The 25,097-nt window shown below is 42.1% G+C and overlaps 1 protein-coding gene across 1 annotated transcript; it reads left to right on the top strand.

Moving 5' to 3' along the window:
* The first annotated feature begins 2,565 nt into the window (after window positions 1-2,565).
* syt12 (synaptotagmin XII) lies at window positions 2,566-24,915 on the top strand. The gene is made up of 8 exons (XM_041038629.1): window positions 2,566-3,026; window positions 13,199-13,259; window positions 14,101-14,294; window positions 15,195-15,599; window positions 19,543-19,758; window positions 21,050-21,170; window positions 21,691-21,824; window positions 23,035-24,915. Exons 2-8 carry the CDS (start codon window positions 13,214-13,216, stop codon window positions 23,206-23,208), a joined length of 1,290 nt encoding a protein of 429 aa, XP_040894563.1. The 5' UTR covers window positions 2,566-3,026; window positions 13,199-13,213; the 3' UTR covers window positions 23,209-24,915.
* The last annotated feature ends 182 nt before the right edge of the window (window positions 24,916-25,097 follow it).

The raw sequence follows: 25,097 nt of genomic DNA, 5'->3' as shown, positions 1-25,097 counted from the left end.
ATTAGACTGTACTTGTCCTGTCAAGGTAAGTATGATTTAAAAACCTCTAACTAAAGCATGTTCTGAAATGTTTCATCGCTTCTTTTTTTTTATATGAAGTCAAGTGGTTGAAAATGACTGTTTGCACCAAATGAATCACTTTGTGGTTTTTTTTTTGCAACATATGCATGAGTCATACAAAGGCTCGGTGAGGTAGGTGTCCTGGAACATGAAGCATTTCTGCGCCTGCGTCACTACAACAGCTCCACCAGCAGATGGAGACACTGAAAAGGCAAAGAAAACCCAGAGTGCGGCGTTCACCTGCTGTTAAGCCTCTTAACTGTTTACGGCAGTGTTGAACATATTCAGTTCAGCGTGCAGTAAAGGTGGTAAACATGCTGTGTTTTTTTTTTTATCCTGCATTGCAAGATGAGATTATCCTGTCTAGACTGAGATTATACCCTCATCTAACACAATATGTCTTAGCTGTCGCTTTTTTAATTGAAAATGGGCAAAGGAACCAAGATTAAATACTTCCCATCCACAGCACCTGCCTCTGTATCTCACTGTAACAGAAAACTGCTTTAGGATGTTCTGTTCCTGGATGAACCTGGTAAATTTTAGCATATTTTCATGTTACCAATAGAGTTTCAGTTCAAACGTAGAGAGAGGTTTGTTTGATCAGCCTGCGCCTCTGTCTGCAAACAAAGTCATATTTTAATGTCATTTCTCGTTCATAATGTTTGTTTGCTTTTTGTCTTCATCCACATACAGCTGGGTGTCACAGCTGCAGCCGAGGGAAAGCCATGATGTGCTCACAGTGGATTCAGTCAGTGCAACACGGACGACATGAAGCAAGGTAGAAACATAATGAGAAACCAAAACCTCGGCTGAAACTGCATCTGCATCTACGCAAATCGCTGTTCACATTTTCTACCTGATGAATGACAAAAATCAAGATTTATTTATTGACTTAGTTTCCCACTACTTTGTCGTTTACTATTAAATGCTTTGCATCTCTTCCAGGACTCAGTGCTGGTCTTTGCACCTAACAGCTGTTCAAAACTGAGGCTATGGTGAGTGTTTCCTGTCGGCAGTGATCGTGACATTTATCATTCTGGATCCAGAGTGATGCTCCAGTAGGTTTATTACCTGCATTGTGACCTATTACTTAATCAATAATATAGTTCAATGAGGTCAAAGCAGGCTAGACTGGTGGTCAGAGGACCCCCAGGGTGTACCTGTAGGGTATCCTCAGCAGGGGACAGAAGAAGTAAATGTCTGTTATATACTGTAAACAAAAATAAAAGTACCATCGTGATAGATTCCTTGGAAAGGACAGTCTTCAACTTCAGTAAAGTGACAAGAATTAAAGAAAGAAATTGCATAAATAATTTGTTTTGGGTTTTTTGCCAGATTTTAGAGAGGAAATGATCGGGGAAATGTGATGATGACAAAACCGCTTTAAACAGTTTTTTCAATTTTCATTTTAAATCTTGTCAGTGACATGTCGTCCAGGTAATCAGTAGTAAAGGTCTGGGGAGGTGTGTTTCAGATGCGGACTGGCAGAGACGCAGTAATGTGGTGGAAAGTAGAATTGCTCAAGGTACTTCAGGTACTTGTACTTCACTTGAGTAGTTTAATTTTATGCTGCTTAATACTTCTACTCCACTACATGTCAAAGGGACACGTAGCCAGAAAAATAAAATGTTGAAGTAAATGTCTCATAAGTTACACAAGTGAGATAAAGTGATTTCCAAAGTAGTGTAACTAAGCTGTAACTAATGCCTCTTTTAATGTCTAATACATCATTTATTAATGCTTTAAAGGTTAGCAACACCTAATAAGAATGTTTGGATAGCTGAGTTGCAGGATAAATAAATGATTTGTTAATTGTTAAAGCCATTTGTTAAGATTTATTAACCTTACATGTAGGGGTGCCTTGTTAGAAAGTGGCATTTGAAAATGTGACTTACCAACTACACTGTGTTCTGACTGCCTTGCATGGCTGCATGGCTGCAGGGCGAGGAGTCCTTTAATTTACCTTTAATTTGATCCCTGGGAAGCGCCTGCATGACAGGGTGAATAAAGATGAGGGCTTTGCTATCAGAGCTGTCATCACTGCACCCTGCCCACCTCCAGTACAGACAGTTATGTAATTTCACACTGAATCATCCCTAACAGCAAAACATCTCAGAGCAAGGAAGGGAGGAGGAGGAGGAGGAGGAGGAGGAGGAGGAGATTTGTTCTTGGGACAGAATTTGATCCGTTTGGGGGTCAGGAGGTTTTGTGGGCGGTGGTTTGAGGAGGGATACTGAAGAAGACTGGAAAAAAGTTTGGGTGTCCCTGGGATACACTCACACACCTCCCATCCCGTGCACCCGTTGCGTAACACCAGGCTTTGTGTGTGTGTGTGTGTGTGTGTGTGTGTGTGTGTGTGTGTGTGTGTGTGTGTGTGTGTGTGTGTGTGTGTGTGTGTGTGTGTGTGTGTGTGTGTGTGTGCATGCATATGAGTGAGTGTGCGTGCGTGTGCAGCAGCCAGGTCCTCTCCAGTGCTGCTGTTGCTGCTGTGGAGCCCCGGAGGAGGAGGCGGTGGTCGTGTTATTGAGCGGCCCGGCGGTGGAAGTTGCGCTGCAGGGGTGGGACTTTCTTTCTGCAGTCGGTCGGTCGGGGGTGAGCTTCGACTCACACAGAAATGCCTCTGGCAGCAGCTTTCCAGACTCCAGCGAGCAGCAGCAGAATCAGACGGACAACTCGGAGCTGAAAATAAACACTCCTCCTCCTCTTCCTCTCCTTCATCCCTCTGCTCCTCTTCCTCCCCCAGCTGGCCACGTCTTAAAGCTTCTGGATGCGCTGAAACGGGAGGAGTGTGAACGCCGTTTCCCTCCCCCTCCTCCGCCCCCCGCCCGGGATACATAGACCGGACCGGCACCGGTGTCATTGAATGGAGAGAGGCGCCTGAAGAAGGGAGAGCGGTGGAGTTGGTCTACCCCCTTCTCCTCCTCCTCCTCCTCCTTCCTCCCTACTGCACCAAAAGAAAACTCCGGGTAAGAAATGCGTGCACACTCAGGCCATTTGGCTCCATCGAACACCTGCTGTAAGCCGCTGCGCTCCTGCTCTGCTCTGAGCACTAACATGCAACATGCATCATGGCGAGACTCATGGAGGGACTTGCATGCGTCTCTCTTTTCTTTCTCCTCTGGTTCTTTGTTGGCAGTGAAGGGATTAATTTAAAGCGTGTGAGGCATTAGCTGCGCTTGTGAATGCATCTCAGCAGACGGGATGGCAGCCTTTTTTTTTTTTTTGGCACAGCATTTCCGCGACTCCGCTCCTTTCTCTCAGTCGACCCAAATATTGATCCTGCATTGCAAGTGGACCTGAACTAGTAGCAGGTTATTGACTGTGGGGGTGAATTGATGCCCAAAGCAGCTTCCAGTGGGCTGCAGGGGTTAAAGGAGGGATAACAAATGGCACCCCGAGCAGCGGGAGCTGTCCATTCAGCACCACTCTGCTGAACTCCAGCTGAAAACTGTGGCCTGAAAGAAAAAAAAGAAAAAAACAAACTTAGTGCGGGTTTGATGAGCAGCTTTGGTTGCTGTAGTGTAAATTTAAACCAGCTAAAAGTCTGGTTCAGCCAGTATTCTGTCTGCAGAACAAAGTTTAGTCCGTTTTTTCAGGGCTGCTAATCTTCATGCATTGAAAAGGCAAACCATTGTAAGACTGAGTATCCTTCAAATCCAATGTCTGAAGGTAGAGAGCGTAGCGTGCTGTGAATAGCGTGGTGTGAAGGCCTTTGATTAATTCATTTCATTTGATCCTAACATAAACATCAGAGCATAATGAGGACTGTGAGCAGTATAAGCATTTAGTGCCAGTATTTTGTAACTTTTGACAAAGTTTGGTTGGTGCTCAGAAGAAAAATGCATCTTGAAGCTGTCCCCAAGCATGAGGAGAGTGAAGGGGGTCGGGATCCAGCCAAGGTTTAACATCTGAGTCACAAAATGAATAGCAAGACCAGGAAAAACCAACATATTGGTAACTTTTAGAGGGCAAACCATGGCATTTGATGTTCAGCACATAAACCCTCTAAAGTCTACACCACTCAGGAGTCTCTAATTTTGACTTTTTCATCATGACATAGTGGATAGTTTTACCTGTTCAGGCCTGTAAAACTATTATAATGAAGCACCCTTTGGTTAAACGCCTCATAACTCAGACATTACGCAGCCTGGGAAGAGGGGTTGAGAGTAAATATTGCTTCGTGTTAAAGGGTCAAAGGTGAGAGAACTTTGGGAGCCAGTGTTCTACAGGATCTCACTGAGAGGAGAAAGGTGCTTTTTATCCATGGTAACCATATTAAATGGAGCAGATAATGATCCATTAAAGTAGCAGAATGTCTACTGGTAGGTGGTGAAATTCCCGTCCTGCTCTGAGGCTGCCTGATGTTTTTTACGGACATTGTATGGATGCTTTTGGCGCTGGCTGTGGTCCTGTTTACTGGAACTCAGGTTGACTGATTGTCCCTCTAATACGTCTTTGACTCTAGAGGTCTTCTGTTTCCCCCCGATACTGTCTCTTACTTATTTCTCACCTCGCCGTGCTCCATCTTAAGCAGAAATTTTTAAAAAGATGAAGCGTGTTCAGAATCTAAAAGAGGAACGTTGGCTTGAAAAACACCTGACACTTTTCCTGAGACGTTTCAAACTCAGACGCTGAAAAACAGTTCAATCTTATTAACATGATATCACACTCCGAGTTCTCTCCCGCTCTTTGAGTGTGTGTCCCGCAGCTTTCGAATGATGCCTGAGGTCTTTGTGAAGTGGCTTGGCAGTAGAGGTGAAATAGCAGCGCGCATGTGTGTGTGCGTGTGCGTGTGCATGTGTGTCGCTGGGATTCTCGCCTCTTCGCTGAGCTGAAATACGACCTGCTCAGAATTCAATTCCTCCACCAGCACTTGCAATCATCTCAGCCATTCGTTTAACACCTACTCTCTTTCTCACTCTCTGCCATGGACTTCCCCTGCCTCACACACACATACACACACATGGATACACACATGGATACACACACACACGCACACACACACACTCAGAGCCATAACACAACCCCCCCCCCCGTGTCCCCGCTGAACCCCTTGGAAGAAAAGTGTTATTACATTAAGAAAACTGAGAGCACTTAGATGAACAGGGAAGACGTGGCTTTGTGAGTCTACTGTAATGCCCGAAGGCCCACTGTTATTATGGAAATGGTCTTCCCTAACATTGAGCGGTGGCTTACACCTTAATGTATCACAGCTACAGACCATGTAATGGATTACCTTGTTTTTTGGTGAAAGCCTGTGGTCAGAGCAGTTTGCTGTCAAATGTAGATACAGCTGACGTCTCTCAGAGATGCCTCGAATCGCAGCAGGCTGGAGAGAGAACTGTAAAACTTAAGTATTGTTAGATGAATCATATTTATGATACTGAGACTCCAAGAAGTTATCAGGCATTAAACACTGTTGACAACATATAAAACTGATTGCTTTATCGACTGTTCACCATGCCGGCTTGTTGAAAAAGGGGGGAAAAAACCCAGTCTTGTATCAACATTTGTAGGCTACAGGGCAACGACCTGCTGCCGTCAGTAGCACACACCCCACTGAATTCTAAGCAAAAGCGGCCCTCAGATGTCAGTCAGTCGCTGGAAAATGGAAAATTATTCACATTAGCTGCGTGTGTGAGGGGAATTCAAATCTTAGGTCGACACTAAAGCTTGAAAGTCTGCAGGTGAGCTGCTCAAAGTGAGATTTAACCTCTGCAAAGAAACAAGGATGCAGAGCGAAAGCACAAAAACTGTGTCAGTGTCCAAAAAGCTTTGGATCCGACTGCAGTTATTTAATAGTTAATCAATAAAGCTGTGGCTCCGCTTCAAATCACTGCTCTCCCCCACTTTGGAGAATTTAGGCTTCCACCCACTTTCACATTACTGAAAGCGAATGAACCTTTTTCCAAAACATTAAGTCAGGTCTGACAGACATTTCGCAGCACTAAGTGCTTTCCATGTCCCATATTAGCCTAATTGTGAGGTTGTTAATCTAAAAAGCACCAGGTAAAATGAGTGAGTGGGCTGGTAGGGCAATGGTCACACATGATTTAGCTTTTTTTAGTCCCAACATCAGGGATCTGGACTGAGGCTTTAAGATCACAGAAGTAATGAAAAATCAGCAGCATTGAAAACGTCCACCCAGGTGTGGAAATAAGCAGGAAACCCTGAGCACTGGGGTTTTACCGGGCTGCATCCACATGTATGAAAGCTGATTCTGGAAAATAGCACGTGTTGTGTCATCATTTATCAGGGTAAAAAGGCAGTAAAAACAGTATTTTTCAAAATTAGTCTGTAGTTAATTAAACCAAACAAGCTCCTTGTCTCCATTTGTCTGGTTTGATTGTGTTTATACAGTGTTATCCTCTCTGTGTATTGGCCTTCTGGACACTGACGTTTAATGTGGCTCAGAGTGAAGTCAGCAGGCTTTTTCTCACGTAAGCTCATCACAAACTGTGCAGTGAGCTTTTCTCCGTCTCTGGCAAAGAAGGAGAGGAAATATTTAACCTCCAGATTTTTGGAGACAGATCAAATTCCAGTTGTGAGAGTTGTTTAAGTAGCTCTCGACTGAATAATCAAACCAGAGGGAGAGAGAGATAGTGCAAGCAATTTTCTACTTGTTGTTACACTCAAATAATCCTTTTCCTTTTATCCCATTTTGAGTTGAACAATTTGCAGACATGACCGTCTACAAACTCGAGTCAGATCTATTTCTCTGTTAGTTTCTTAGTCGTTGCTACATCAAAAAATCACACTCACTTTGGTGGTCATCAACAATCACCAACAAAATCTGATCTTTGTTTATCTGAAGTCGATTTGATGGAAAATGAATCACAAGTTTCTGAGATGTCCTCCCGACAGGCAGATCAGCTGAGGTGGTGAACCTGATTTTGGATCCCGCTTCCCTTTGTGTTTAGTGATAACAAGTAGCTGTTAGTATGTGTTCGGCTCAAGTACAGTTTCTGGTTGTAGACATGGTTTCAGTACGTTTGCTTTGCAGGTAGCGGCCTTGAGAAGTGAAGTATGCTCGCCAAGAAAGTTTGAGTTCCAGGTTTATTTTTAACCTTTTAGTAATTGAGTTGATTGGCTGCAGCGTTCAGGTTCTTCCTGCCTCAGCTGGCGCCACCGCTGACATTTAAAAACTGGCGCCAGCTGGTGCAATGCTACTTTTACTTAACCATGCACCAAATGCACTGTCTACACCAGAAAGTCAAAGTGTAGCTGACATGGAAATGGGTTGATGTGTGAGGAGATAGGACACAGAGAGAGAGAAAGAGAAAGAGAGACATATTACTTTGCTGCCTGTACCCAGACTGCAGCGCCGTGTTATATCCGGCCGCTCCACAAAACACGGCAGTGAGGCAGTTAATTTGATTATGACTCATTGGGCGAGATTAAAAGCAAAGTTGATTGATCAGTTGTGGGGAGAGAGAAAGAGAAAGAGTCAGAGGAGAGCTCCCCCCGCCCCCACCCTTCTTTTCCCAGATGCTCAGTGTTTCTTATTGCTTTTTCATCAGACACTCATCTCTTCTTTATTTTCCTCCATCACTTCTTCCTATTATCTCATCCTCATCTCGCTTCTCCCCTTATCTGACCTCTGTTTTATTCTTCTCGTTTCCTCTTTATGGCTGTGTGTGTGTGTGTGTGTGTGTGTGTGTGTGTGTGTGTGTGTGTGTGTGTGTGTGTGTGTGTGTGTGTGTGTGTGTGTGTGTGTGTGTGTGTGTGTGTGTGTGTGACATAAATCAGTACGTCTGTTCCTATTGATCAGGCCTGTTTCAATATGCAGATCCAGTACAGGGAAATTCCTCTTCTCTTTCTTCTTCTCTGTTAGCAGCAAACAGCAGCCGCCATGGCTTATTCACATCCAGGCTGCAGAAACCGCTGCTCTCTGAGCAGGTGTGTTGCTGTGTTTTCTGTTTGAGTCTGAGCTGCTTTAGGCTCATCTGGAGAAACAGAGGTTGGTTTGCATGCAGCAGCCACGTCTCTGTTTCCTCCCTAGTCTCATTGTGTTTTTTAGTAAGAGGCCCTGCACCAGAAACCAAAGAGACAGAAACAAAGGAGCTTTCACGCTCAGACACATGGGTCAAGACACTCTCTCTTTGAACTATAATTTATTACTGAGCATTTTTCTCTGCTGTTGGATTTAAGAGTGTCTGTGACAGTGGCTTCATGAATATTTACAATACAAAGGATGTGAAGTAACTTTCTCCTGTGGGACTGAGGACTGTTAGAAGATTTGCAATCAAGAGGAACCACATTTGCTTCTTTCTGAAGGCACAGAACGAATGAGAAATCGCCAAATCCAACACTCCAGCACTTGTAGACCTGCATCAGTTCACCAGCTGGAAGAGATCAGGTGGTGTGTCTTGTCTTGTTAAAGGAGCATCTTTCACTTGGCTCCAGAGGTCATAAGGTAGATCCAAAAATAGAAAATCATGGTTTTCGTGTCACATATTTCTTCAGGTACAAGAGTTAAAAACACCACTTTAAAAACAGAGTGAAACTCTATTCTTTCAGTGAGCCTATAATTTGTGGTAGTTTATTTGAAGTTTTTCGTGTTGAGATGTTTAAAGACACTTACTCATCGCTTCAGTTTTAAGGTACGTAGACACATCCTAAAGAGTTTGGAGTTCATCTCTGTTCCTTGGCAGAATTCACAAAACATTTTGATGTGTCACAGACAGTATAAACACAGACGGTATAAATATGTAGAGAAAGGAAGGGGTGTGATGTGAGAGCAAAGGGTCCCAGTAAGAAATTAACTGGGGATGTTGTAATTATGTGGCATGTGTCTTAGACCCCGGTGCCACAGGGGTGCCCTGGGCTTTTAATTTGAAGACCACGCTTTTGAAGTGAAAACTCAGATTTCAGGTTCCACCATATTTTTTCATTTTATTCATGAAGCAAAATGTTTGACATGAGTAGAGTGACTTGATTTTGTCCTGTATAATCTGATCTGATTGACTGCAGCAGAAAGAATAACTATTAAGCCTGCAAACACAGCCTCCTACTAACAGAGGTAAAGAAAACTGTCCCAGAGCACGCCGCCATCTGCCAACTGTGTGCATGAGTTGTTTTATCTCATTTTTCATCCGTGTGAAGCAAATAAACAGCATCTTCTTTAGCAATCGTTACGCTGATAGTAGTATTCAATGCTATATAAATGCCTGTGACACTGTATCTGTGAAAGGCCAGTGTTGATGGAGGGTAGATTTGATATATCCAGCAAGAATCACGTTTTCCCTGCAACTACAGACAAAAACTCTGAGATATTGATCTGACTTTGCAACCACTAATACAGAAGAAAAACTTTTGTCTTGTTTCATCGTCGAGGAAGCACGCGCCTGTCTTCACTCTGACTTTTATTTGTGTTGATTTTTCCTTTGACACCCTCATTACTGTTCTGGAAAATTGCATTTCACAAATTTCACAAGCTGTGCTCCGTTGCATTATTCACATGCCACTTAATGCTCATCGCAGCCTGTTTTGCAAGCTGACACTGTGACAAGCTATCATTTAATGCGTATCTCAGTAATTAAAACGTCCTTTAGCCAACTTTGCTCCGTGTGCGCTGGAGGAAGACGGTCTTTTTAGGCCTTAGGAGGAGTCAGACACAGAGCCTCTGCAGATCCAGAGAGATCATGTGGACATGAAGATGACACATTATTAGAAAAGCTCTTCTGCATATTTTCACCTTTCCCTTCGCAGCCATGTGGTAATGAGCTGTCAGTCGAAGGAAAGTCTCATATTTAAAGAAGAAAATGGGCGTGATATAAATCATGGACACATGTGATGACTGTTGTTATCATGGAAATGAAACGTCATGGTTTAGATCGAGACAAGCGTTCCTCTTGCTGCTGTTGTATGAGTTTCAGCTTAATTATTGCAGTCGAGTCATCCCCTTGATGCTGGCATTTCCTTCTCTTTCCTTTTTTTTTTACCCCCCCAATCACAACATCTTCCCTGTCACACAAGCTGAGACACTTTGCTTGGGTTTGATTTGGTGGATGGTGGTGGGGGAAAGTGGAGAAACAGAGGGGATAGCAAGCAGCAAAGATCACAGGGCAGATTATATGCTCCTCTGTCGAGGGCAGTGTACAGGGGATACTGCTCTGCTCTGCGATACCAAATATCCGCAAGTATCATTTGCACTGATGATTTGTTTTAGACTTGTGTGGACGTGAACATGTGAGCATATTTGACAAGTAAATCCAAATTACAAATTGACTGCAAAGGACACCTATGAGCCAGCTCTAGTACCTGAACAGTAGTGGCTGAGATTGAGAGAGCATCAGCTCAAATGTGAGCGGAAGCATGAAAAGGGAGGCAAGACCTTCACGCCGACAATTTCAAAATCCCTGCGTCGTGTGAAAAAAATCGACTCTTACAAAATCCACTTTTATATAAGTATTGGCATTAGTATCACTTTTAGAGACTGGTGTTGATGAAGTGATGCTTGAGTTCAGGCGGGGATGTGCCAGACAAAAAAGGCTGGGGGCCACTGTGTTAGAGGATAATTGCACCTTTATGACTTCTACTTCCTTCAATCCACTGACACTGAATTCAAATCAACAGACTTTACAAAGCTGTGGCGGATGTCCGAAAATGCGCGCACCTCCTTGTTTTCGTGTGTATTTCTATTTCAGGCAATTTGGACTTCATTGTTGTTGTTGTTCTGCCGCCTTAAGCCCACTGAGGCACCAGAGTCTCATGCTGCCTCATTATTTACTAAATCTGTCTGAGACACTGTCTTGCTCTCTCTCTCTCTTGTTCTTTCCCTCCATGTCCTAGATCCTCCTTCCTCTTCCTCTTTTAAGTTTCCTATGGACCTCCCCTACACTGAGAGAGCTGAGCTGATGCTGGGCTGAGTTGTGGTGGGGGGTGGGGTAGGGAGGCGCTGCTCAAAGCTTCCCTCACTGCTAGAGATTCCCCATGCTTTGCTAATGGCACATCAGCAGCTGTCAGTGGGCCCTGCACTGCGTCAGCCACTTTAATTGGCCTGCATGGCTGTGGTCTGCAAAGCGCTCAGCAGAATTGAGTGAACAACCCCCCCCCCCCCCCCCCCCCACCCCACCCCCGAGCCTTTTCTATATCATTAGTGTAATGCTCCTGTTTCCCCCAAGTCGCTGAGATATGGGGAGATTCCAACAGGCAGGGAAGGAGGAGGGGAGGAGTGAGTCACACACCAGCGACCATCTTTTTTTTTTTTTTTTTTTCAGTTTGCGGAGGCAGAGAGGGGGGCAGGAATACATTCTTCTCCTTTGTCTATTGAAACTAAGAAAACTGAATTGAATTGATTTTTTTTAAAAATTGTAACCTAAACAAACCTAATAGCTGCACATTAAGCATATGCACAATCATTGAGTTCATCCAGAATCCTTGTATTGTACTGCTGGCAGAGTATAGCACAGTGTGTCTTTATAGTGCATTTGATCTGTGCTCTGTCACTGTAAAAAAAAAAATACAGTGGCCAAGAAGAGGTATATTTATTTACTTGCTGAATTACCTGTAGTTCAAGAGATAATATAATCCGTTACTAAGGCGACCCACACTGATATTAAACTAATGTGCAACAGCAAATACATATGAAGGAAACATAATGTTGTCCGGTATTAACACACTATAATGAGCAACTGTGGTTAGTTTACGTATTTGTCAAGTTCCAAAAATGTTGATACGCAATGTATTAGTAAAATGTTCCCTGACAGTGTCCTTCGTCTGTTTCCCACCAAATTATCCAAGCTTGTTTTTTGTTTGTTTGTTTGTTTTTTTATGGTCCTGTTTAAGCACTCACAGGATTTGGTTAAGGTTAGAAAAAGACTGCATTTAGCTAAAAGCATTATCTCTTCCTAACCTTAACCAAAGTGATTTTTGGCCTAAACCTAAACACAGACAAGACACAGGACACAAAGCACAGACTCTGCTGTTACAGCTGTGACACCAGAGCCCCCCCCACACAACCTTGATATAGTTGATAAATAAAGGGCATCATTTATTAAAAAGAACATTGCATCTTAACATAATCCAGCCAGCTATTGCGCCTGTCGCCACAGCATAATTGGGAAAACAATTTAATAATATATAAATGTCAGACATGGTCTGTTCATTCAGGGAAAAGCAAATGTAAAAGTCAGAGAAACAAACAGGGTCTGGAACACAACATTATGTATTTTTATTTGAGAATTTTATTTCATTGTTTATGCAAGAGGCGCCCTCCATTTAGTCCTTTCCCTTCAGCACAAATCGTGGCTATAGGGGACAATGTCCTCAGCAGAAAAATGATAGCGCTTGTTCAAACGACCAATGCCTACGTTTTCCTGACATGCGACCATCTTGTAGTCTTGAGAATAATGACTTGTCACCAGGAAGCAATGGTGGAACTAGACTTTATTACGCAGGGAGTGTGTCAGAGTGAAAGGCTTAGCGTACAAACAGTAAAGAGTATCTTTACACGAGGCTGAAAAGCAGTGTGTTGCTGGACCTGAGAGGACAAGGGTCACTCTGAGTGAGCAGTTCACCTCAGTAGCTGATTTTATTGATGAGTTTTTCCCACTTCTATCTGAAGCAGTGTGGAGATGAAACCTTGCACGTTGGCTCTCTGTTGGCCACCTGGGCAGAAATGTTAAAATGTGCCATGAGCCCTGACATGCTTTGTTATACATGCATGTTGTTGTGCATGTACCCCATCCTGTTCACATGTAGTATACTGAATGCAGCTGTGGATGTCAGGAGTCATTAGGTTCCCATGGTGCATTTTGGGCCTGTGGCCCAAAGCAGGTTAATCCACCAGTGTTTACTCTAATTCATGTTGAAGGGAAATGATTCAGATTGGGATGTTATTAGGATGCTGTTTTTTTTTCTTTTAAAATGTTGTTGCTAGCATTAATTTCAAAAAGGTTATTTAATTATATACTGCAAAACAGAATACATTGGTCCTTCAGCTGTATATTTAGTATATTTTAGAGGAAAAATAACTCAAATTTTATTGTGAACGATGAACCAAGTTGTCATTTTGAGTGAATTCCCGCTAAGCCAAAGTCTGGCTACAGTTCAGAGAATAAGACTCTTTTCTGTTCTTGTCTTTGACATAAAAAGCCACTTGAGCAGACTATTGTTTGGATGCTTTTTTTTGCAGGCTGGCTGCAGCACCATGTCCTCGGCTCAAAGTGGGGAGATATCAGACTACCATCTGAGTGGTGAGTGGACAGCGCTGTAGGTCACAGACAGTTTCCATCACAGTCCTTTACTGATCTCTGCATGCACCCCGTGTGGATGAATGCTTGACAGCTGTGAATTCATCCACACTGTTGTAAATGTGTGTTTTTATCTGAGTATGTGTGTCAGACTGTGAGAGGTGAGGCTGTTTGTAGATTTTCATTCAGTTGTGTTCCATTATGTGTCTGTCCTCGGGTCTGTTTGACAGCTGTTGTCACCTTTATTCACTAGCTTCACATCACCTCTGGCCTTCATCTGTAGCTGAAGGCTGTCGATGTTACAAAACACGTGAACTTGCCCTATAATTGGCTTATCTCGTCTGTTAGAAAGTAGAGATAAAGCTGTCAAAGTCCTCCCACGGATGCAATTCATCTTGAGAACGGCAGCTCGACTCAGGCTCATAATCCCTCTCTGAAATGCAACATGAGACGCTCAGATGTTAAATTCAGAGCAGCGTTTCAATTTGTCTGTCACATTTTGTCAGATTTCGTCCCAAACTATTACCTGATTCCCATAAACCTTTATGAGTCCTGGCTATCTCACAAAGTCACAACTCACTGCTAAATGAAAAGGCTTGAAACAGTGACTGGCCGTGCTCAGTGACTGAGCTTGTTAAGACCTCCTTCTGGTCTTAAAATAAAAAGCCTTACTAAACTCTCTATTCTGGATTTCTCCCAAACTGCGCACTCCCAACAGTGATCAAAGTAACTTAAATATAAAAATACAGACAGTTATGGGGCCAAACTTTATGCTGCTGCTGATGAAAAGGAATTGCACAAGGACAGCTTGAAGCACCTGCTGTCTTCTGTGTGTGTGTCTCAGTGGTGCGTAACCCACCTGGCTGGGAGGTGGGGATCTACCTGGTAGGCTTCTTCGTGTTGCTGGGTGTGGCCGGGCTCAACATCTGGAAGCTGTGGAAGTCTGGGACCTTTCCCACGCCGTCCCCCTTCCCCAACTTCGACTATCGATACCTGCAAGAAAAATATGGAACCTCCTTCTCAGAAGTCAGACAAAAGGTACAGGTACTTTTGTGCTACTCGGAAATGTTAAATATCAGTTTTGTACACAAGACATATATCCATAAAACTCAACCAACTCCTTCGCCTGGAGAAAGTGATGAGCAATCACGTGGTCGAGGGTCGATCATCTGCAGGTTTTCCCAGCAATTTGACTGATTTCAAAGTTTTATTGTTATTTGAAATTCACTTTAGTTCTACCTTCAGAGTTTTGGGCTTCAATGGTATATAACTGACTATCTCTGCCTTAAAGGATAATTCTGCTTTCTTACAGTTTACTCCTATTTTTGTAGTTGTGGCCATCATATCTATCACTTATGACAACAAGAGCAAGCCAAAGTAGATTCTGAAGTCTAGAAACACAGTGACATTACCACAACAACGTTTGATGGGGCAAGAAACTCAAGCAGGACGGTTTCGTACAGTGTGGATAAAGCAGTTAGTGGGTTAGGATTAGGTTTAGTGATGAACCTACAGAAAATTATCTCCTGATTCTGCAGCCCCTCTCCATTTTATGGAGCTTTGAAGTGAGTTTCAGCTCAGTGGCAAGCAGTCTGGCCCACGAGTGTTTCATTATCTCTCACTGCTCTCATAGTATCGGTTTCAGCCACAGCAGGCAGTTGTTTTCAGTGAAAAAGCTCTAAAAACCGATTGTACAAGCATGCCATAATTCTTGTTATTTGGAGCTATCCAATAAAACTCACTTTAATATGTTTTCTTCTTGTGTAATGAAATGGTCTGAATGATAAAAAGCAAAACAAACAGCCAAAAAAAAAAACTTTTTACAGTCAGTATGTCAGTATGAACAAATTAGAATGAACTCTTTTTGGTTAGCCTGCATTGTACCATGTAACCTAACTTTTAATGGTTTTTGGCCCTCCTTTATTTCCTCCCTGAAAGAGAGTGGCGGCCAACAACCACCGGCGGACCTCCACCACCTCTAGCCGCAAACCCAGCTTGGCCCTCGGCGACACCCCAGATGGCTTCAGGGACCTGGGCCACCTGGAGCTGATGAGCAGGGAGCTGGATCCAAACGGCATGGCCCAGCTCAACCGCTCCATCTCCACCGACTCGCTAAGCTCCATCTCCTCCATCGCCAACAACTTTGGCCATGACTTCACAGTCGGCCAGCTGGAGGTGACGCTCGAGTTTGAGCCATCCAGGCAGCCGGGCCAGGGAACAGGAATACTCCACATCACACTGCACCAAGGCAAAGATCTGCTGGAGAAAGAGGAAGGAGACTTCCCCGGCTGCTTCATCAGAGTCTCCTTGGGGCCAGAGGAGCTAAATGTTGGAGTCACACGGGTGAGGAAGTTGTTGTGTTCTTGTCTTTTGAGGTTATATGAGTATGTCTTCAAAATTATAGAAAGGAACCCAATGAAGAGAGTTGCTTGGACCTGAGCACCAAAACGTGACTTTGGAAATAGTAGCTGGACAAAAAAAATAGAGACCTCCTATGTTTTTATAGAACTTTCAGCCAAATTGCATGGTCTGATCATGACTCAAGCTAGGGATTTTTTTCAAGTCAGCACAGAGTGAGTTGTTTATCTCTTAATGGTAAAGTGACAGGGGTTAGAAGTTAGTTATGCAACATATAGAAAACGGAGAAACAGCTCAATACTCACTTTTGAGAAACAATTGTTCGGCCCTTTTGCTTGACAGATGACTCCAATAATTCCATTGATTGTCAAAATAGATTGACTCATCAATCACCTGGCTAATTATTATTGCAGCACTACAGTGTGTTTTTGTAAGTGTGAATGCATGTGAATGCAAACATTAGTGGACTTATGTTCATGTCAAGTAAAGGCAATCCAAATTTCACAGTGTTTCAAACAGATGATTATTAAAGATGAAGCAGGTCCTCGTTAACTGGCACCACTGTACAAAATGTAGAATTTCAACATAACTGCCACTGGACCAGTAATGGAGCAGAGATTCAAGACGGCGTGTGAAAATGAAAGGAATAGCTACTTAGATGGGTAATTAGCCACGGTGATTGAACTTGGGCAAAGGACTGAAGATAAAAGTGGCTCCTGACGTTGTGGGGGAGCAGCAAGGCTGTAGTGTAGTGTCTGAAGTCTCCTCGCTCAGGGGGCAGCTTTGGCTCCCTTGAACTGTGTTTAAGATTTTAGCCCTGGCTGAATTTTAGACAGAGACAGTGATACGTCCCCCGGGGTGAGAGGCTTGATCCCGCAGCTTGACAAGCCAATCTATTCCTGTCTGACGGAAGAGCCCATTTCATTTGCTTGAGAGGCGAGTCCCCTGGGAGCTGGAGGTAGTGAGGGAGGTTGATTTCACATCCTTTACCTTCATCAGGAGTGGAGGTGATTGATTTTCAGTTCACTCACTTTGAAATGTGCCCTGGAACCTGTGTTTACCTGCAGTTTAGATAATAATAAGGATGATATGTGGCATTATGCACACTTGATGAGGCGTTTGAGTCAGTTGAAAATGCTGCAGATCTCTATGTTTCGTTTGCATTTTCTACTTAAACTATTTCATGAAAAGCTTTTCTCTAATGTGAAGTGGCTGCTCTGACAGGAAAAGAACAGGGCTACATTCCTCCATCTGCCGCACCTGCCACTCGCCTTCTGCTCTTAGCTCGACGTTGCCAGAAAATTCACTGGTCCCTGCCTGGCTGTGAATCACCGGCATGGCGCCTCATGTGACTGTGGTTTTGTACAGTGTGTGCAGGCTGACGGGGACAACACACAGGCTCCCTTTTTACTTGAGCATGTTGTTGTGTTGTATTAATGCATTCAGGCTGGCTGTAATAATAATGGAAGCAGCCACTGATGCGGCGGCTTCAGACTCCCTCTTTAATGTCGAGGACTGGTGAAGACCAAAGGAAATGCTGACATCAGCTCCTCTCGCCCTGTTGGTCAAGCCAGCGTTTCTCTCCCTCTCTGTTTTCTTGCTCTTTCTCTCGCCCATTTCCTTCTCCAGCTTTTCATTGTTGTCACTGTTTTTGTTTAGCCCATCCGCTGTCTATCTCTCCCTCCTTCTCCCTCGCCTCTCCTTTCTCTTGCTCATTTCCCCCTCATCTCTTCTTCTCCCCATTTACTTGCTGTCACTGCTTCTTGCTTTTGTTTTGCCTTTAATAATGTGTATGCAGTCTTCTCCCTCCCTTTTGCTGTCTTCTGTAGCTCACACTCATATATACACACACTCGCACGCACACAAGCGTCTCTCTCTCTTTATTGCCTCATTTTCACCACACACATCGCCATTGTTATCCCCCAAGCGATAAGCCAGCAGCGCAGACAGACAGTCTCATGTTGTGGATGGAGGGCAGGTCTGTGTGCAGGCAGAGAGATACTGCCTGCTCTGGATACTTTATATCTTTATGTACATATTTACACAGCAGCGGCAGCAGGGCCTTTTCTGGATTCTGTTGGTGTTGGGCGTATGATTATGATGCTATTCAGCTGTTTTATATGAGGCACCATCCAGGGTCGGCCTCACAGGCTGATTTGTGGACCCTGTGCTCTGAATTCACAATTATTTTATTAGTTTTTTTTTTCTTCTTTGTTTTCATGTATATTTAGCAGAAATATTGCTCATTGTATTTCACACTTCAAGAACAAACACTGGTGTGAAGAAAAAGCTATTATTAAACCCAGTGTCCTCTGCACAGTTACTAGTTGCCTGGTAACTTCCAACCCCTTTGTAAACCCTCGTTTCAGCACGTGCTGCAGCACCTGATGGCTTGAAATCAGCATTCAGTATCTCACTTTAATCTAAAGTTGTCATGGTGTGCTCTGCTGGCCAGGCCAAACTGCCCTCAGACTGTATTTTTTGCCTGCTAAGAAGCAATCTGAACCAACTTGGTTTTGAGGTTGGTTGATGGAAAATAAAAAACACAATATTTTCATGCCCCGCAATTGATGCAGCCAGTGTTTTTATTCCAAGACGACACCAATAAAAAGCTTCTTGTTGCAGGAGAATGAAGGAATATTTTTGGAAATGTGACATGGTAGGAGAAGTTTCCTCTCTGACCTTAGTGAACTTTATGTTCTCCTTCTCTGCAGTGACTTCACTTTAAAAAAGCAGTAGTGGTGTGTTAATCGTTGTGGTATCAAGCCATGCACATAGTTTTCCTTACTTTTCCCTGGTTATGAGATATTACATAACATTAGATTCAGCTTTAATGCCATTGCACAGAGTAAACCCCCTAACAACCAAAGGCAATTTGGCATCTAACCATAAAGTACAAACAGTAGCAAAGTGCATTAAGGTAAGACGTGCACTGAACAAACAATAAGTCAGAATGTACTGTATGAATGGATGATTTGAATGGTTGTAACTTTGGTATCTGTTGAACAGTTTAACAATATCCTCTAAGATTTCTGCTTCCACCTGACAATAAAGGTGGGTAGAATTTAATTTGTGGTGCTGGTAACACTAAAAATGTTAACCACGACCCTCCAAAGGATAAGAGGTGGATGGAATGGCTTCAGAAATCTCAGAGACAGAGATTTTGATACCTGTACAGATAAAAGCAACTCGATCTGCGTGGCTTCATAGAGCTAGAAGTAAGTGACGGAATACTTTAGTTTTTTTAATTTTGAGTGAGCTGATCCTTTAACAAGTGTAGTTAAAGATGATTCAGTTCAGATGAACTCTTATGGCATCTTCTCCTCTTCTTCTTTTTTTAACATGTTTGCCAGCCCTGCCTATACGCTGTAGACCTCTGAGGACCCCCCCTCTCACCACTTCAATCATTTCTTTTTGATAAATAGTTTTCAGAAAATCTGCTTTCTGTGGGGCCTGTGTGTGATACTTTGGTAATAGCTTTTGGAAACTAAATAATGGAGGGTAAGATAGGCTTGGAACGCACAAGGATTCATTCTGACTCTCTGAACCAGAGGTTTTTCACAGTTGCCTGAATTAACATCTAATAAATAGAAAATGTTTGGTCCTTTTGTGCTTCACAGCCTGGCTCTGAAGTTGAGTGAGTCAGGGACAGGATGAAGAGTGTAACAGCTGTTACATACTGCCCCACATCTTTTCTTAGAAAGCGAGATTCTTGCTTTTATGTGATTTATCTTACAAGCATTGTAAACAAGGCTTTTGTGCAAGTGCTTTTAATACTGCTGTGTTTACTTATACTAAAGTTAGCTGTCTGACAAACCTACTTAATCTAGCTAAGAGAGTCTCTCCAGACAAAACACAAAGCTGGTGTGACCACTGCCATAAATTGAGTTTATAATCCTACATTTGAACTATCTTCTGCTTCCCACAGGTCCAGGCGAATGCGTTCACCGTGATTTTTGATGAGCGCTTCTCCATCCCCATGGACTTGTCCACTTTGGAGGAGTACAGCCTGCGTTTTGCCGCCTTTGGTATCGATGCTGACGAGAGAAACATCAGCGCAGGAGTAGCAGAGCTCAAGCTGTCAGACCTGGACCTGACCATCAGACCGTTCAATGCTTGGCTCTACCTTCAAGATGTCAATAAGGTGAATAACAATGCAGACATGTCCCATAAGGTGCAAATCAATAGGATGCAAGGAAATACAGAAACAATAAATCCTACAGTTTGGGATTTATGTACTAACTCCTACAGTAAATGAAAGGATCTAAATATTGTCTATATTTTAATGTATCAGAAAGCATGGTGGTGTCTGGTGCCCCCTGCTGGGCATTATACCAAACTACATGTCAGATGCACTAAGCATTAACAAAATAAACAAAAACTGGGACCTGAGTACTAATTTCGGGCCATAACATGTAAATGTCCTGGTATGACAATAAAAGTTTCTTGATCCTTGATAAACAACAACAATAACAGGAGTTGAGTGGACTACTTTCAAAATGTAATGCATAACCAGTGTTATGGGTGATGTAGTCGGTTTTAATAAAAACCAATATTTACTTAAACACCTCTGTGATATGGCTTTAGAAAATGTGTTTCTCATTAGCTGGCAGGTGTAAAAATCACATATCAGAAAATACATATCAGATTTCTGGTTGACTGTCAGTCAATGCAGTGCACCAGGTATATAAAATATTGGAGGTTACCGTGGCAACAATATATAAGCCTAACAGGTATAAGAGCTGTTACTAGACAGCTACTAGACAGTATAGTTCTGTACAGACCATTAAAGCTCCTGTCATCCTCATCGGCCTCACAAACAAAATAACTCTTGCACAGTGTTGAGCGTCACAGAACAGAGCAGATCACAGCTCAGAAATATTCATGAGTGTGCAGAATGAAGTGTGACAGTGGAATAATTAGAATAGGCTTTTTCCATGTTTGATTATAGTCAATTAATGGCTTTAGCATTTTTAAAAAGCTATTAAACTTGACTGATTAAATTTTCGTTTAAATGATGCACAATAAAAGATCATTAAATGAACCAGTGATTATTGTGATTGATGAATTAATAATTGAATATTAAAATGGATTCACAAACTGTTGAAAAGGGTTTTAAATTTAACATATTTATTAATATACCTGCCTACCATTTTCCATTTTACAATCTGGGTTCTTTTTTAACATTTAAAGTTTCCACGTTATGATTGCTTTAATTTAAATAAAGCTCAGTTTAATTTAAAGATGTGTAAGCAGTGTACCACCTAAAACTATGGTGCAGTAGTGGAAACTCTAATTGGGCAGACTGGGTGGAAATTTGCTTTAGTATGACAGAAACCATTATGCTGTAAAGTGCTTTCTGTCAAAGCATCACCCAGACTAACAAATGCTATGCTATATATAAAATGTCTACTGAGTTCTGCTTTGACTGACAGGCTGTCGATGCAGTCGGGGAGATCCTGTTGTCTCTCAGCTATTTGCCGACAGCAGAGCGCCTCACTGTGGTTGTAGCAAAGTGCAAGAACCTGGTGTGGACCAACGGCAAGAACACGGCAGGTCAGAGACACTTGCTTGTTTGTTGTAGTGTGTGTTTGTGTTTTACTATTAATGTGAGTAAATGTGATCTACCTCAGTATATGAGTGTCTTTTTCTCTTTGTGTGAAGTGTGCACTGTGTGTATACGTCTGTCTGTCTCTCTCTGCCATTAAATCTGTCTAAATTTTTCAAAATGACTCACATCTTGCCACCAAACCACACACTCGCTGACTCAGTAATAACACACTCATAATGCCAACTCCCAGAAGACACATTTATCTTCATCCAGAAAGGCAGATGCGCTTAAATTTACTTGTTCATCACATTAAGTGTCCACACTGTGCTAATAAAGGTCACTTATGGAAACAATGTCATTATCATCCACTCAGCTAATTGTGTGTACATGATTGTGTTTCTAATTGATCCCTCTTTAATGAGGAGTTTATTACATCAACTACAAACTGTGTGAAGGGGTGTTTATATTTATATATGGGCAGTTTGGATTTTATGCAATCTTACATTCACCCTTTCTCCTTATCAGATCCGTTTGTCAAAGTTTATCTCCTGCAAGACGGCAGGAAAATCAGCAAGAAGAAGACTTCCACCAAAAGGGACGACACAAACCCCATCTTCAATGAAGCCATGATCTTTTCTGTGCCATCCGTCGTCCTGCAGGTGACGCTTAAGGCTGTGAAACAAACTGTTCCTGAATGAGGAAATGATGAGATAAAAATTTGTTTATCCACCGGGGCAATTTAGGTCAAGGAAACAGATAAAAAGATGAAATGTGATACCAAAAACAGAATAACAAACCAGCACTGCCAATAGTAACTGTACCAACAGTACATTTTTAAAGCAACAAAAAGAACATGGACAGTTTTATAATTATATATAAACAGGTTTGCGCATGCTGCTGACAACTGACTTGTTAAGTGGACTGCATGGATTTTACATAACTTTTATAATAATTACTTACAATGCGTTTGCAGTGAACATGGTTTTAAATAGTTGAGCCTCTCTCCTCAGGTCTTATTTTATTGTACACAACATAACACACACACACACACACACACACACACACACACACACACACACACAATAAACATAAATTTATTGTGTGTGTTTTATGTGCCTGTGTATACTACACCTTTGTAAAAGAGATAAGGGCCCTGAAGATATTGTATGGTTATATAATGGTTAATTAAACAATTAATTATATAAAATAAAAAGCCTCAGCAGGACTGCTGAGGCTGTACCTGGAATCAGCAGCGTTTTGAACTAAATGTCAGCATTGTGACAATCAGTGACAATGGTGACGTGCTGATGTTTAGCAGGTATAATGTTTACCATCTTAATTTAGCTAAAATTTTGACCTGATGATAGTGCAACAGGAAAACTAAAGGGATCATTGAAGTTATTACAAATTATCCTTAGGGAGAATGAATGTGTGTACCAAAGGTCATGGCAATCTGTTCAGTATTTATTGAAATATTTCAGTCTAGACAAAAGTGATGGACTGACATGCAGTCCCCTGGAGGGACATTGCCAGTGTGGCCAAAAATCCTAATATAAACACAACCATGACAACATCATTAAAATCTTCCTGCAGTTTAAAATGTGTCTTTTTAAATGCAAGGATCAGTCTATAAAAATGTTTAAATTCCAAAAATGTAGTCGCTCTCACACTTCTGGCTTTTTAGAAAATGAGCCAAGCAGCAATAAAATGCAAATGTGAGTTAAAGGTGATGAGTTTAAAAAGGCAAATGTTGTTATCACACATGCTCATTTAATTGATTCCTTAACCATCTGGATGAGCCATGCTGTAAACAAGATGCTGAGTCATGCTTACATAGCAGGTTGCGTAACCATGTTACACTGTTTGCAGGAGCTCTCCCTGAGGGTGACGGTGGCAGAGGCCACAGACGACGGCCGGGGCGAGAACCTGGGTCACGTGATCATCGGTCCCGAAGCCAGCGGGATGGGGATCACCCACTGGAACCAGATGCTGGCCACTCTGAGGAAGCCTGTGTCCATGTGGCACCCTCTGCGCAGGATTTAGTCCTGTCTGCCCTCATACATACCAGACCTGTTTCAAGTAAAACCCTCGCTTCTTCATGTTACTTTTGTTTAGTGCCACGATCAAATCTGTTACCCTGATTTAGTAAGTGGCCCACAGGAGGATATGTCTGGTCTGTGTCGTTCTGGTGGCATGGTTTTTTTTTTTCTGGTAAGTAACAAATTGGAAGGGAAGGAATCTGAAAGCAAGTGTTTGACCCTGAACTGGGTGCATCTGGGTGTATATGGATCGATTACACATTTAAATCCTGTCTTTGGTATTTGGCTTCATTCTGGCTAGAAAGGAGCCGTCCATGGTCCAAACCGTCCAACTCACTCACAGAAAGTAACTAATGAGGTTTATAATTCTGTGCTCCCTACATTAGCCAGTCATCCTTTTGGTTTGAGAATTGAACTGAATCCTGATTCCTTCTCAAAGGTTTTGATCGGAAATTTCGGTTTGGACTACGAAGTGAGTTTTAATTAAGAAAAAGTGACCAGGACCCCCCCCCTCCCCCAAATCCCTTTGCATGGTGCCTACTCTGGTTGTAGCCTATTATAGCTGTCTAGAGAATGAACGACTGGGTGGAAGGGTGAGATCACTCCTCTTTCAGGAAAACTCTTATTTGTCTTTTTAAACCGGTCATTGATTGCACCTACGTGATTGATTTCGTTCGTAGCGGTTTTAGAGCCGAGTTGAGTTAGGTCTATTGGATTTGCTGGTGTGATTTGTTAACAGTGAGACTGACAAATAATAAAGGTTTCAGTATGTTCAGTATTTATTGTGCTTTTGAAAAAAAAAAAAATCCAGGTACTCTTATCCAGGTGAAATAATTGTAATTTGTAGCAGTTGTTACAGGGTGGCCAAATCAGATGTAATCAGCATATAAATATCATCTTACATTGTTCTATTTTTACCATAATTAATGCAATACTAGTTGCATAAGCATATATAACAGTGTAAATAGTGTACAACAACAGTCTTCTCACTGACACTTTTTCCCTAGATTCTGGGTGCAAATCATGTTTTTCATAGTATCACACTTTAATAAACATCAAACTACAAGTTCATTTCTATAACACTATATTTAACACTGATATCATTGCTAATCAATGAATTATTATTAAAACACCTCTGGGAATTTAACATGTGATGTAGAGTATACTAACCCCTTTAAATGGGTTTTTATGTTCTTTTGTGTTAGAGGAAACACCTTGGTATTCTGAATTAATCTGTACTTCTTTTTCACCAGACCCTTGTCACACTCATTTTAGCTTGCAGCTTGAATTTCAAATGGTAATACTGCTAAAATGTTCTTTGGTTAAAATGAAGATAATGTGACAAGAGTTTTGTAAACGTCAGAATGTCAAGGTGGATTTTTATCTGTCTGAGATATTCTCTAAAACATTGTGCAATAGTGCTGTTTTGTTGTAACTTTTGAATGTGAATTACCATGTGAAATATCTCCTAACTCTAAAAGAATCATCAGCCTTATGCATTGTTGTGATTTTCGTTTTGTTTTGTTTTATATTTTTCCAGCAGAACCTACTCTAATTTTCTGGTAACGTTCTAACCACATTCCTCACCTCACATTGAAAATCAGTCCAAAAATAATAGATAATATTTCCTACTGTGCCAAATAATGAAGCAATATTTTCATTTACAATCAGCATTTGCATTCGATTCAACAAAGCTGTAGCCTACATTCGACCATGCATGAAGTTATTAGCACTTGATGTGAATGTGCCTCAAGAATATAGTGTATTGTGTGAATGCTGTTTGAAATAAAAGCAATTCAACAGTAACAGTCTGACCACCTGTTTATCCTGTGGGGATGACCTGGGAGTTTTGGAATCTAAGAAGAGGAAAAAAGAAATGTGTCTCACTTTTCC

The sequence above is a fragment of the Toxotes jaculatrix genome, chromosome 5 (assembly GCF_017976425.1).
Source record: "Toxotes jaculatrix isolate fToxJac2 chromosome 5, fToxJac2.pri, whole genome shotgun sequence".
NCBI classification, from domain to species: Eukaryota; Metazoa; Chordata; class Actinopteri; family Toxotidae; genus Toxotes; species Toxotes jaculatrix.
This window is presented reverse-complemented; position numbering and strand designations above follow the sequence as displayed.